This window comes from Ranitomeya variabilis, chromosome 2 (assembly GCF_051348905.1).
Source record: "Ranitomeya variabilis isolate aRanVar5 chromosome 2, aRanVar5.hap1, whole genome shotgun sequence".
NCBI classification, from domain to species: Eukaryota; Metazoa; Chordata; class Amphibia; order Anura; family Dendrobatidae; genus Ranitomeya; species Ranitomeya variabilis.
The window spans coordinates 275,391,880-275,406,600 of NC_135233.1; the positions used below are offsets into that span (position 1 = coordinate 275,391,880).

General features: G+C 42.6%; 1 protein-coding gene across 2 annotated transcripts in view; it reads left to right on the forward strand.

Annotated features, from left to right (window-relative positions):
• The window catches only part of RAB41 (RAB41, member RAS oncogene family), a 35,680-nt gene extending 32,547 nt beyond the window's left edge, over positions 1-3,133 (forward strand). For both annotated transcript variants that reach the window (XM_077284955.1, XM_077284954.1), the window contains exon 8: positions 949-3,133. In XM_077284955.1, coding sequence (XP_077141070.1) covers positions 949-1,013 — 65 coding nt within the window. In that variant the 3' untranslated portion in view covers positions 1,014-3,133. The remainder of the gene's footprint in view (positions 1-948) is intronic.
• Positions 3,134-14,721: the final 11,588 nt, after the last annotated feature.

Consider the following 14,721-nt stretch of genomic DNA (forward strand, 5'->3'; position numbering starts at 1 on the left):
ATTATTATTTGTAACATTAGATCTTTTTACTATTGATGCTGCATAGGCAGCATCAATAGTAAAAAGTTGGTCACACAGGGTTAATAGCTGCGTTAACGGAGTGCGTTACACCGTGGCATAACACGGTCCGTTACCGCTGCCATTAACCCTGTGTGAGGGCTGACTGGAGGGGATTATGGAGCGGGCACTGACTGCGGGAGGAAGGAGCGGCCATTTTGCCGCCGGACTGTGCCCGTCGCTGATTGGTCGTGGCAAAACGCCCACGACCAATCAGCGACTTGGATTTCCATGACAGAGGCCGCGACCAATGAATATCCGTGACAGACAGAAAGACAGAAGGACAGACAGAAAGACGGAAGTGACCCTCAGACAATTACGGTATATAGTAGATTTTTTTTTTTTTCTCCCTGTTATTTTAATAGGTTAGGTCCTTGCTGCTGATTTCACATTTGTGTTACCAGTGTGGCATTGCAAGATCTTATTTTTATTTTTCAGCCATGGGAAAACCACTTGGCCAAAGTGAAGGCGTGGTTTTGTTCCAGGTGGCGGTGTGTAGTGACACACACTGTTTTGTATCCACTGCTGCTTTGTAGGGTGATTACTATGTCATTGATAAGAGGGGCAGTGTGCAGGTTTCCCAGCTGAGAGCTAAGTCCACTGGTCACGAGGCCCAACAGGGCAATAATCAGCGGCTTCTGTCGCCTGATCTCGGGTTAATAGCTGATGCTTGTCACATGATTAGATAGGATACATTTGCCAGATGTACTGGTGGCTTTATTTCAGTTGCTTGCCATGGATTGAATTGAGTGTAATAAAAGCTAATAGTGAATTATTATTAGCGGTAACTTCTCGATAATGTTAGTGTTTATCTGAACATTCCCAAGCTATATTGCTAATAATTGTATTTCCCTCAGACCAAGTAGTATTCCCTTAACCTGTGTCCTGCAGTGATTGACATCAAGCTGGAGAAGCCTCCTGAGCAGCCCGTGACTGAGAGCGGCTGCTCCTGCTAACAGTCAGATGTGACCGTCTGCATCGGAGCGTCCGCTGCTGTCTAAATGCATTCAAAGAAAAAGCAAAGCGTCTATTTATCTCTTAGATTCCCAGTGTGTGGATGCAGTGTGTGTTTCATCATCTTTAAGGGGATGTTGGGTACCCGGGGAATCGCCACAGCCCACCACATCTCACTCAAACTGCATGGTGTCGTGTAAGACTGGAGAATGAGAATTTTATGTATAGTTTTTATTTCTTGCACTTTTGGGCACCCAGTTGGTGTCTACTTAACTCTATCAATGTGATAAACTTAAATGGAACTTTGTGCTGACATGTTCTTGTCTGTTGCGGTGGCTGAACCAGGATGCAGACATTATACAAGTAGCAGGGTGCACGTAGTTAATGAAAAGCTCGGTAAAGAAAACTGAGGTTGCTTTACAAGAAAAAGGGGCTAACAGTGCACCATGGCCTATTCTTCCCCTTCTCCCCAGTCACTGTTCTTTCTTATAGTGCCCTGCGCTCCTCACAAATGCTAGCTTTCTTTTTCTTATGTATACTTTTTATATTGTTCTGGTTGACGACTGTTTATTCTGCTTACGGAGTCTACATCTGTTCCTGTTGGCACTATGACCATAGTGACTTCACCCTCAAAGCGGTATTTTTATTATCTGGTGTCTTTCTTATACGCTAGGTACACATCAGTTATTAAAGGGGTTCTCTGGGAAATGGAGAAAATTAATACATTAAAAAAAATACATTATTTTAAACTGACACTTGCAGTTATATATTTCCCTTTGTTAGGGGGCAATTTATAAGGTTTTTCAAAATGTTTTCCATCACATCACTGAACATAAAAGGCATTCTAAACACTCGTCTGGGGCAGGTTGTGTGACTAGATACTGCCTGCCTTCTCTGGGGAATGTGTGCATTATCTCTCTGCTGAAGCTAGGTCAGGAGGAGAGCGGAGGGACGGACAGGACGCAGGCTGTGGGCAATGTTTTCCTACAGTGTAAGTGCTGCTTGTATACACAGTTAGAAAACCTCTTCCACACTCTCCGTCTCATCTTTCCTCACAACTTCTGATGTAGCTGCCTGTGCTTCAGCTGAGGTGTTCTCAGCTTTGCACACACATTTCCTCCTGCCTCGTCTCATAGGAGAGCTCTGTTCACACAACCTGGCCTGCTGTGTGTTTAGGACCGGTTTCGTGTTCAGAAATGTGACTTTAGAGATTTTTAAAAACCTTATATTTGCCACTTTAGACAAAAAAAAAAGTACATTTTTGTTTTCTCTATTTCCTGGAGAACACCATTAAGCTTAATAGATGTTAAAGCGAGACCTGTGATATCCAAGTGTCAGAAAACTTTGCGGACTGAATAAATCCGTATTTTTTTTATGTTTTTTGATGATTTTTCATAGACTTTCAGTTGCATCTTTTAGCAGCAGATTGTGCCAATTTGTACTTACTAACAAATAGGAGCTTGTGCCCTGGTGCTGTGGAGCAATTGTAGAAAGTGACTTGCAGTAATACTGTTTACTGCAGCTGTACCTAACAATGCCTTTTTTATATGAATAATGGCTCCGATTTCTTAAAAAGAGTCAGCATTGCCCATGGCTGGTATGGAGCAAGTGAAGATGTGATTTAAGAGGTGGGTCTGGGTCACACCGGTGCCAATTTTCTCAGATCAGTGCTTGTGTGGCCCATAGCTTGTACATATCTTGTTTGTGTCCCCTCCTCTCTAGCATCCCGATCCTTCGCACCCCGGGCTATGCCCTGATGGCTCCTTTCTATGTTTTCTCCTCTGTGCACTGCCTGTGCTGCATCCTGGTCGTGTCGCTTTGCCGTTTCTTTGTGTACAGGGTTTTCCCAGCACTCTGGGTTAGAGCCTTCAATCTGTCACTTGTATTGTTATTGCAGATATCTGGATTGTACAAAATAAAAGTTTAAAAAAATAAAAATCAGATAATGGATAAATTATATAGTGAAAACGTTCTCTCCACTTGAATACTCTTTTGGATGTCTTCTATTGCGTATCTGCCCCATATTACTTCTCCATAGCTGTAATACAAGTAGGTGTGACTATTACTGAGTAACTACTATATGATCACAGCTGTGTCACTGAATAAAATCTACACCTACTAACTCACGTTTTCCTTGTGCTTTGTTAATATCAGCTACAGGTATAACTACACAACTTGTTAATGGCTTTTTATTTCTTTTCTAGAGTTCTACAATACTTACCATCTATGCACTCATTAGCTTAGTGACAGTGGCCTGTAACGTTCTGCGGAGGAGTCTGTCATTTTGTCCATTATAATAGCTCTGCGTGTTATGCAGACGGAGCCTCACATGAGGGATGGTGCAAAAAAATAAATAGAAACAATTCTTCACCTGCTGTTGATTTGTTCATACTGCCTCCCAAAGATACCAGTAAGGCTCGGCTCACATTTATCTTGCGTTGAGCGCTTACACCTGGGTTTCCATGTCAACCTCTGAAATATGTTCGCCCGAACTGGTCACTACAATGTACGGGCACTATAATGGCAGATTCGCAATTTTCACTTGAGGATATCCGCTCGTTTCTGGAAAACACCCAAGTAGTTAAAATCATCACTACACTTGTAGATAAATTCCCTAAGGGGTGTGATTTACAAAATGGGGTCACTTGAAAGGGGATTCTGCTCTTCTTGCACTTAGTGGCTCTGTATATAGATTCTGCAAACCAGGGCTGTGGAGTCGGTATAAAATGGAACGACTCGGACTCCTAAAAAATATAATATATCGGGTTCAGTAATTAAATGCAGGATGTTCTGTAAATGTTTTGGGAAAGTTATTAAATGTTCTATAAATGTGTTTTTATTCCTGATCTTAGGATCTCGGCCTTTAGTTGAGATGAATCTGTGCTGCACTTTATGTACATACTCAGTAGTGAGGCCGTGCTGTGGAGTCGGACGTCAGGGAAATTGAGGAGTTGGAGGCTTAGCTTACCGACTCCACAGCCCTGCTGCAAACCATTCTACTTTAATTTGTTCTGCAAGAGTCAAATGGCACCTTTTTACCTCCCGATTCTTGCTGTGTGGCTAAACAGTAAATTAAAACTTGGAGCTAAAAGAACATTTTAATGGTAAAAATATAATCATTCTTCACCATCCGATAGTATACAATTCTGTGAGGTGCAGTTGGTGTCAACATGCTGACTAGAGATGAGCGGTTTTGCTCGGGTTCCCTCTTACTCGGCAAGTTGCAGAGGGAACCCGGATTGCACTGACTGATCAATGCCACAGCTGCATGTGTTGCAGCTGTGTGTCTGTTACAACACATGCATGGAGAGCCCAACAAACAGGCTCTCCATGCATGTCATCACTGTGACACATGCAGCTGCTGTGCCGATCGGCCTGCGCGATCCAGGAAACCGGGTTCTCTCTGCAGCTTGTCAAATAAGAGGAAAGCCAAGCTAATTCGCTCATCTCTAATGCTGACTGCATCCCTAGATGACTTAATTGGGGGAGGGGTGTTCTTTGTAAAATGGGGTCACTTAGAGTTGGTTCTGCTGTTCTGGCACCTCAGGGGCTCTGCCAATGTGACATGGCACCCTCAACGATTCCAGCAAAAACTGAACTTCAGTATGGCACTCCTTCCCATCTGAGCTGAGCTTTGCAATGTGCCTTTTCAACCACATGGGGTATTGGTGTACTCGGAAGAAATTGCTTAACAAAATAAACTGTCCATTTTCTCCTATTGTCTCTTTTAAACATTGAAAATTTAGGGCCAAAGCAACATCTTAGTGGGGAAAAAAATGGTTATTATCCATTGACTCAGCCCAATGTTATACAATTTTGTGAATTGCCCGAGGGTTAAAAATGTGCACTAAATTCTTCCAAATTATGGACACTTGCAGGGGTTTCTGGTGTATTGATATGTCAGGGGCTCTTCAAATGACATGGCATCCCCAATCTACCAGCCAAAATTGGGCTCCTGATTTCAATTGGGGCTCCTTCCTGTCTGAGCCTTGTCGTGTGCCCTAACATTAGTTTTCCATCACATATGAGGTATCTGCATGCTCAGGAGAAAGAAAATGCACAATAGATTTTGGGATGAAAAGGAAAAAGATTGGGATAAAGCAACTTTTTTGTGAGAAAAAATTATTTTTTCATTTTCACTGCCCAATATTCTAAACTTCTGTGAAGCACATGTGGGTTCAAGGTGCTCACCACACCTCTAGAGAAGTTCCTTGAGGGGGGTATAGTTTCCAAAATGGGGTCAATTGTGCAAGGTTTCCACTGTTTACGCACATTAGGGGCTCTGTAAATGCGACATGATGTTCGCTATCCCGGTCAATTTTGCGCTCCAAGTCAAATGGTGCTTCTTCCATTTCTAGCCCTACCATGTGCCCAGTTTTTTCCTCCCACATTATGGGGTATCTGTGTACTCGGGAGAAATTGTTCAACAAATTTTGGATTCCATATTCTCCCGTTGCCCTTTTGAAAATGCAAAATGTGGGGTTAAAGCAACATTTTAGTGGGGAAAACGTTAAATTTGTGTTTTTTCCCTTCCACATTGCTGTAACTTCGTTGAAGCACATAAAAGGTTAATAAACTTCTTCAATGTGGTTTGGAGCCCTATGAGGGGTTTAGTTTTTAAAATGGTGTCAATTTTGGGTATTTTCTTGTCACATAGGCCCCTCAAAGTCACTTCAAATGGGAGATGGTCACTGGAAAAAAATTTGGTTTTGTAAATTTTGTTGGAAAGATGGAAAATTTTAGTTAGCCTGCAGTCACCAATTTCTTTAATTGCTAGATGCACATATGTGTAAATTGTATGTACTTCCCCTTGGTGTGATGACAGGTAATCTGTTGTAAAAGGGGATTTCACATAATTTTATTTTTTTGTACAGGGAAGAATGATTACGCACTGGGAACGCCCAAGCTCTCACTTGTGAAGGGTTACTGCTGTGGTCAAGAAATTACACCACAGTTCAAATTCAGTCGATTTGATGAAAATTGCCAAGTCCTATTATTTTTGGAAAGTCCCTTTTAAAGAGTAGCCAAGGGAAAAACTATCCAATTTAATACAGTCATCTGTTGGAATATCCCTTTCATACGATGTACTAAAAACAAAAAAAAAAGTGATTACTCCTAGGGACGGACTGCAGTTAGCTGATGTGAACAGATGTATAAGGGTATCTGCACACTAGGCCTTTTTCCGGCAGGTCTGCTCTCAAAACTCTCAAAAGATACGGGGGAAAAAAAGCATGTATGTCCGATATAACCTCTTCAGGTTACAAAAGATACCAAGTGGCGAAAAGAAGTGAGCTGACAATTCGTCAAACATTTTTCACTTTGAAGACACTTCAAGTTGTACAATACTGGCCATCTTTGAGCGTTTTTCCACCAATTTAGCTCTATTACTGAATTGAGGAAAAATGCTAGTAAGAAGAAAGACCCCCAAAACGCTGTAAAATTACTAAAAGGAAAAAAAAAAAAAACTGCCAATCCGAAAAAGCTAAAAAAAAAAAAGTTGTCATGACTTCTTGGAAACTCTGTGGTTTCACCTGAGCTTAATAGACGTCATGTGTACATACCCTGATAGTGTCCTAGATCACACATGCAATGACAAGGATATATTGAGGAGGAGGATGTTGTCATTATACTGAGGAGCTTATCTGCAGTTGAAAGGTTATTGGGAATGACAAATGTGGGTGATAAGAAGACAACGCCTTGTAGAGCTCAGTGCTGATAGATGTGGTGTTTGGACTTCACTAGAAGTTGACATGGAGGACACTGCCTTTTGCTGTGCAGCTCTGCCAGTTTATAGGGCGCCCTGCCATCACAGCGGGCCCCCTAATCATTTCTCCCCACTTATAGAGTATCCTATTGTTATAGGACTATTATTGCTCCCATCATTACTTTCTTACTCTCCTGAGGAGTCTCCTGATACTGGGAGATGAAACGCATCAGAAGGGAAAATTAGGGACATAACGAGTGGGACAGGGCCATACTTGGCTACTGGCCTTGTCAGGCTGGGAGACCTCACATGGGGCACGACAAGGAGTTTACCATTACCAGCTTCGTCATTGTCCTCTCCTGAATTCATAGACTGCTCTTTCCAGTCACACAAAGGGTGAGACAACCATTTTTAATGAATGCACTGGTCTATTGGGCGCCTTGATTTATGTATAATTTTTGATTTTCATGGTTTATTTTAGAGATCTTTGTGTGTATATATAGGCTTTTTTATTTCCAATATAAGTTATATTTTTTTTATCATCAATCATATTCATCTACTCCTTGCGGACTACCGATCTATTGACCGGCCTCCCTCACCTGTGATTAGAGGATTTGCTTTTTGTGCGGTTCTCAATCAACAAAAGAAAATCCTATCACAGAGGTCTAGTAATTGAAAGAGCTGCTCAGGATGTCAGTGCTCAAGTATTGATCAAGGAAGTTCACTGCCCTGGTCCATCTGCTACTGAGTACAGAAGCAGATGCCGTACCAGAGTACAGCAAATATGTTTGCTCATCGTTAATTGAAACAACAGGTATAAATAGTGTAATCGCGTATCCGCTTTCAATGGAAACCAAAATCATCAAGTAAATGACGGCTGGATTCCAACTTGCCTCAAAAATCAAAGTAAAAAATGTAGATCATGGATCCAATATGCCTTAATTTTCATGAACTTAATCAGTGTGCTATGGCCCCCAAGTGCCTTATTTGTTTCTAGCAAGGGCTGCTCAAGCGCCTTCTGAGAGGGGTAGATGGTGTACTCATCCCAGGCGTAGATCAGGGCATCAGTGAGCACCTTGATGGTCTCTGGTGCTATTTAATGGTTTAAGATGATGTTGAAGGCAGCATATCATTCACCACATTGTCTCCAGACGTTCGTGCGTGTTCAGCAAATATCTGCTGTTATCTGTAAAGAAAATGGGGTACCAATGGCAGACCTGCTAATTCTGGAGTTTTCTGGCAAATGCCAATTGAACTGCACAGTGCTGGGCTGTGAGATCCAGCTACAGGATGTCAAGACATTATTCTACTGCTGCACTCATACACTCCGCTTCTGACAGGTTGTTCAGAAATATTCACACCAGTACCCCTCTCGAGGTCCTTTTGTAGGTCTCTGGCAGTGCATCTCCTTTCTACATTTTCTTGAGACCTTTTTTCTGATGGCAAGTATTGATGTGTTTTCCTGAAGGAGATTCAGTACCTGTGTAACCTCAGTGGGCTGCCTCATGCTACTAATAGTGACAAGGAAAGCTGCAAACCTACAGAAGAATCTGTAATGAAGACTGTGAATCATTGTGGCCACCATCTGCAAAGCTATTCCATCTTTTGAGGGTTGTCCTGCTGTTGCCTCCCCAGAGTACCTCTTCTCACTTTCATATGTATAGAAGTGGGTGGGTGTGATTCTCAATCACTTATGCTTCCTAACTGGACGACAGATTGATCTCTAAATTGACTTGTGGTTATGGCGGTTTTACATATCTGTGGACCACCCAGCCAGTCCACCGTGTCTGTTGATCTGAGCTAACTGCCTCATAAGCATATAGAAGGTAGTTCGCTTGTGTCGGGAGACATGGCTGTGTTGGTACAGGTATTGCGATCCGAGCACGGTCTGTTTCATGGACATGTAAATTTGGCCATATCCTGTGATGGTTAAAAAGGAACTCTTCTTTTAACAAACTTTGCATAAATCAATAGTGCAGGCGATAACAAAATGTTATTGCATCTTATTAAAGAAATCCACTTCATACCCCACTTCTTGAGAATGGCTCCCACATAGCTCTCCAAATATTATAATGGCTGCCACATAGTCCTCCAAATATAATAACCCCCACATAGCCCTCCATAAAGTTTAATGGGCCCCAATATCCTCCATATATTATACTGAAACCCATATTCTTCCATATAGTGTATATATAATTTAATGCTCTCCCCCAGAGTGAAGAGCTGCCATTAACTTATCTGTTCTGTGGTCTTTATAGGAGAAATCACTACAACTCATGTCCTCTCCCCAAGCAAACAGTGTATGGCAAGTTACAGATACAGCATGGAGATGGGAAAACAGGTGAAAATAATAATTGCACTAACCAGTTATTTATGTTTTCGGTCTCCGTTATAGCACCATGACAGCGGGTCATCCTGTGGATACAAAAAGGCAGAGTCTCTCACCATTCCTGTGGTTTTCGAGAGAGAGTTCACCTTCATGTGGTTATCTTATACATTTAAAAAGTGTATTTTTTTTATTACTGCGATGCCTATTAACATAACCACAACCCCCGTAAAGAGTGAAGAGAAGGAAGGGAATGTAGGAGTGCTGTTATGGGCTCCTGGAAAATCAAATTACCAGTTAGTGTAATTATCATTTTTCCCTTCATCCATGACAGAACCATGAGAGATCAGCGTGGAAACATCCCTTAGGGTGGGTCCACCCCCTTGACAGATCTGAGGAAGGCAGTATCTAATCTGTAGTGTCTGAAAAAAGTAGATGAAGACTAAGTGGCTGCCCTACATATACAGTACTGTAGAATCTATGGAAGCCTCTGCCTTATGTGCCCATGAAGTCAAAATATAAAGGGACAGAAGTATGGATAATGTGGTTTCTCTGTGCTGTTGAAGATCCAAATGAAAATTCGAGGAAGCTCTATAATACTTGATGTGGGTTTATTGACGTGTTTCAAAGTCATCCGACTTCTTCATAAGGATATAACCAAAGTCAGAACATAACTGGATTTACACAGACTTTAAATAGGGTGTACATTCAAATAAAGGCACCAAAAGACCACATGGATTGTCAATGACTCATCATTTTTCAGTTTCAATATAGCTGGTGATGAGGGGGAAAAAAACATGAAATGAAAAAGTAAAAAAAACAAAATACATTGTGATATGAATAAGAAACTAAGAATATAAAATTTACCATTTCTTTCTCCCCTAGTGCCAGGACGAGATGCCATGTCCGTGTTCACACATTGCAGAAATACTGTGTGTTTTGGTTTCTGCAGGTGTCCGCACCAAACTACACAATAACAATCTTCTGTGATTATTGCTGCATTTCTTTTAGACCTTTCCCCTCTTATTTGATGCGGTTTTGGCGCAGATGTGAAGCTGCAGTTTTTAATGTGTTTTTTATTGTATAGAAAACTTAGATTCTGCACTTGAAAAAGTAACTGAACTGCAGTTAGGCTCCACAAGGAAAACAAGAGATGGAAAAAAAGCACAAAAAAACGCACATTTCAGCCACATCTTTACTTGTACAGGGGGTGCAGTTTTCATGAAATCACATCCACTTTGCTTGGACAGTTAAACACGGCAGAATTTTTGTACAAAAAAGCGGTAGAAAATATGCAGCATTTATGCTACATGTGAACAAGGTCTAAATTTCGAAGCAAAGTGGATGTGATTCCATGAACTCTTCCCTCTGTGGTCTAAACACATTGCTGAACTCTGGATTTGGTCCATTTTATCTCTGTAGGCTTCTTCTTAAAATAAAAAAAAACGCATGAAAAAAAAACGCCGTTGCATTTTTAAGTGCAGAATCAGCTTTTCTGTACTATTAAAAAAAAAAAAAAAAAAAAAAAAGCATCAAGTCTGTTTTATATCTGCACCAAAATTGCATCAAATAAGGGGGAAAATGCATAAAAGAAACGCAGCAAACACGCCATAACCAGAAAAGATTGATATCGCATTGTGTGGTGAGGCAGAAAAAAGCAGTAAAAAGAACGCAGCATTTATGCTACATGTTTACAGTCTCAGCATTACATTTTTTATTAGTTTAATAGATAAAAAATATCAATTGCACTATTTTTGTAATTTATGGTATATAATCTGATCACTACTATATTACGCTGGTCGCTACAATTCCAGGGACACCAAATATGTCTGTTATTTGCAGATTTGTAATGGTAATTAAAAAAAAAAACATTAAAAATTACTTTTTTCTTCAGTGTTTTTCATTAGTTTTTTAGTAATTTTATATTATGAAAAAAAATATTTTATGCTCACTCTAGAATGCAAATACACAGAAAAACACTGCTGTGTACAATTTATCAGTATGGATTGTGGCTCATAGATAGAGCTGCTGCCTGTGAACATAGACACGAGTGTAACATCCCAGGTAACCAGTTGTTACAGTGATGTTGCCTTCCTTTCGGGGAGGGTGATGTTACGCTTGGAGGCAAGGGAGATTCTATCAGGTAAGGCACTCACATTAAACACATCTGAATCTAGGCCAGGAGGGGGAGCTCTGAACCCGGATTCAGGGGAGTGTCCTTAGACTTTTTATGTATCCTGGTCTGGAGGAGGAGTCAGGCAGTCTGAGAGAGGAGAGGAGTAGGACGTCTGGAAGAGACGGAGGGGCCGAGCAGCCACGAGGGAGCTGCAACCCCTGGAAAGAGTGAGAACTTGAAGGAGTTGAATAGTGGAGGAGCTTAGAGGGAAGAAGCACAGAGGAGTAAGAGGCTCAGGAGGGGAACAGCGGAAGGACATCCTAGGAGCCAAAGTGCAGAAACCGGGTACCAGGAGCCCGAGGTCGCGTTGTTCTCCAGGATGCGTGACAGAACCGGAGGGCATAGGACTGTATGTCAATTGCCAGCATCAAGTCTGACGTGAAGCAGTAACCTGAGAGCCCGGGTCATGATAGAGACCCTATAAACAGGCTCACACTGCCTATCGTACAGACATCTGTGTTAGGACAGGAGAGAGCGGACTTTGCAACCAAGCTTCAAGCGGCAGGGACCTCGCCAACTAAAGTAGCGCAGGTAGGAAAGACTTACGGACCTCATCTGCTAGAGGGATCCCCTATTGTCTCCAAGCCGGCTGGACCACGGCTACCCTGCACTTGGTACCCTGGACTGATATCAGTAAACCAGGTAAAGACTGCAAGCCTTTGTCCTCGTTCTTTGCCATACCATCCACCACACCATTGGTGCCCTACACCTGGGAAGCACTGGGGACCCCACTTCACCTGTGGGAAGCATCACCATCTTGCTGCATAGCATCACTCCAGAGGACCCCTTTAAGCAGCGTCGGTCCCCACTGACCGAACACCACAAGTGGCGTCAAACAATAAACTTTATTTATAAAACCCCTAAAAGACATTCCCCTTATATTGGGCGCCAAGGGCCACGGACCAGGTTGCAGCCACCGTGACATCCCCTTTAAGTACCGGACCCGGTACTGAGTACCCCACAGCCCTCGCGGGCAATTCATGAGTTCAAGTGAATATTATAATTTAATTTATGCACCGAGCAGAGAGATGCAGCCTTGACCCCAGGGAAGAGGAGCGGGACTCTCAATCCAGAACAGTTGGGAGCTAGGAGTCAATGTGATCTTATGTTGGCAAAGAAAGCTCAGGGCAGTACCATTATATCTTTTTACTATTGATGCTGCATAGCCAGCATCAATAGTAAAAAAGTTGGTCCGGGATGGGGAGTAGGGAGGGGCCAATACGCGGCCGGACTTCCGTTACAGACAGAAAGACAGACAAACAGACGGAAGTACCCCTTAGATGATTATATAGATAGATGGATAATCTATCTATAGATAACTTTATAGATAGATATATCGATAGATACATAGATATACTAAAGATCGGTCTTGGGATTATCTATCGTATCTATTATCTATCATCTAACTATTATCTATCTATCGATATATCTATCTAGCTATCTATAGATATATCTATCGATAAATATATTTATAGACAGATAATGGATGTATCTATCGCATCTATTATCTATCTATCATCTATCTGTCTGTGTGTGTAAACATTATTCTTCAATGGAGTATGTAAATGAAGAGATTGGACAAGAAATGACATCACCCTTTTTTCTTGTATATCTTTATTGAGCTTACAAAAACACACACAAATCCGCATGAAAAAAAAAACGCGTCAAAAAAAGCATGAAAAACGCAGGTGACCTGCCAGTGACCTCAGGTGCAGATTTGGTGCAGATTTTACCTGCATAAAATCCTGATGCAATCCTCAACGTGGACACATACCCTAAAGGTGTGTGGGTGCCACATGCAGAACCCTTCAAGGTGCTGGAAGAGTAGAAAACCCCCAAAGTGATATTATTTCAGAAATCAGACACCTAAGAGAATTCAACTAGGGTTGTAATGAGCAATCATAACAGAGAGCACTGTTGAGCTTGGGAACTCAAAATGGCCTGGATGTTCACTGAAGACAACATTGGTGGATGGTTGCAGAATCCTTCTCATGGTTAAGAAAACCCCCCTCAAACGTCCACTCAAGTGAAGAAGATTCTACGGAAAGTAGGTGTTTAAGTATCCAAGTCTGCCATAAAGAGAAGACTTCATGAGAACAAATAAAGATGTTTCACAACAAGGTGCAAACCATTAACCCTCTTAACGACCTATGACCTGTGTGTCCGTCTTAGGTTGCCTCCCTCTCTTTGGTGCAGTCTCCAGCGCACCCTTTTTGGCATATGACAGCTCATCTGATCAGCTGTCATGTGCCCCTATAACAGTGATGGGCAACCTTTTGAGCTCGGTGTGTCAAAATTCGCCAAAAAACCGAGCATAACTTGGGTGGTGTGTCACCTTGATAAAAAAACATAATTTTGCGACATGTATAGTTTAAATAACAAATATGTATAATTAGAATTAACTTACCTGCTTAGTGACTTCTTTGTTCATCTGTCAGTTGGTTTCTTTTGTTGGTCTTGCTATTATTTAACTTGTGTGGGGTGCCGTGAACTAAGATAAGTGAGGGGGAGGGGGAATTCTTCCAGTGATGGCGAACCTGTGGCACTCCAGCTGTTGCAAAACTACAATTCCCATCATGTCTTCATAGCCAAAGCCTTTGCTTTGAATGGCCAGCCATGATGGGAATTGTAGTTTTGCAACAGCTGGACTGCCACAGGTTCGCCATCACTGATGCCTCCCTCTCACTTATCTCAGTAATGGCCAATGACACCCCACAGTTCACTGGATGATGGTTGCTGTAGTAGTCACAGGGCCTCCAGACCGCAATCACAGGGTCTGAGTCCAGACAGCAATCACAGGGCCTGAGTCCAGACAGCAATCACAGGGCCTGAGTCCAGACAGCAATCACAGGGCCTGAGTCCAGACAGCAATCACAGGGCCTGAGTCCAGACAGCAATCACAGGGCCTGAGTCCAGACAGCAATCACAGGGCCTGAGTCCAGACAGCAATCACAGGGCCTGAGTCCAGACAGCAATCACAGGGCCTGAGTCCAGACAGCAATCACAGGGCCTGAGTCCAGACAGCAATCACAGGGCCTGAGTCCAGACAGCTATCACAGGGCCTCCAGACAGCTATCTCCTCAGGCCTCAGAAGTGCAGCCTGGGACTTCTGGTCGGTGCAGCCTGGGACTTCTGGTCGGCGCAGCAGGGAGCAGCGCAATGTCGCCCAAACAACACAGATCCGACGCAGAGGCCTGGGACTTCCGGGAGCTGCGCCTGGCCTACCGGAAGTCCCAGGCCTAGACGCTCTGCACCGGAGCTCTGTTGTTTGGACCCACAGACCTCCTGCATGGCATCCGATCCGATAAAAAATCGGATCGGATGCCATTGTTTAGCATTCCGATACCGCGGGTATCGGCCGATATTTGCTGTATCGGAATTCCGATACCGAGATCCGATACTTTTGTGGTATCGGGTATCGGTATCGAAACAACATTAATGTGTGTAAAATAAAGAATTAAAATAAAAAATATTGCTATACTCACCTCTCCGACGCAGCCTGGA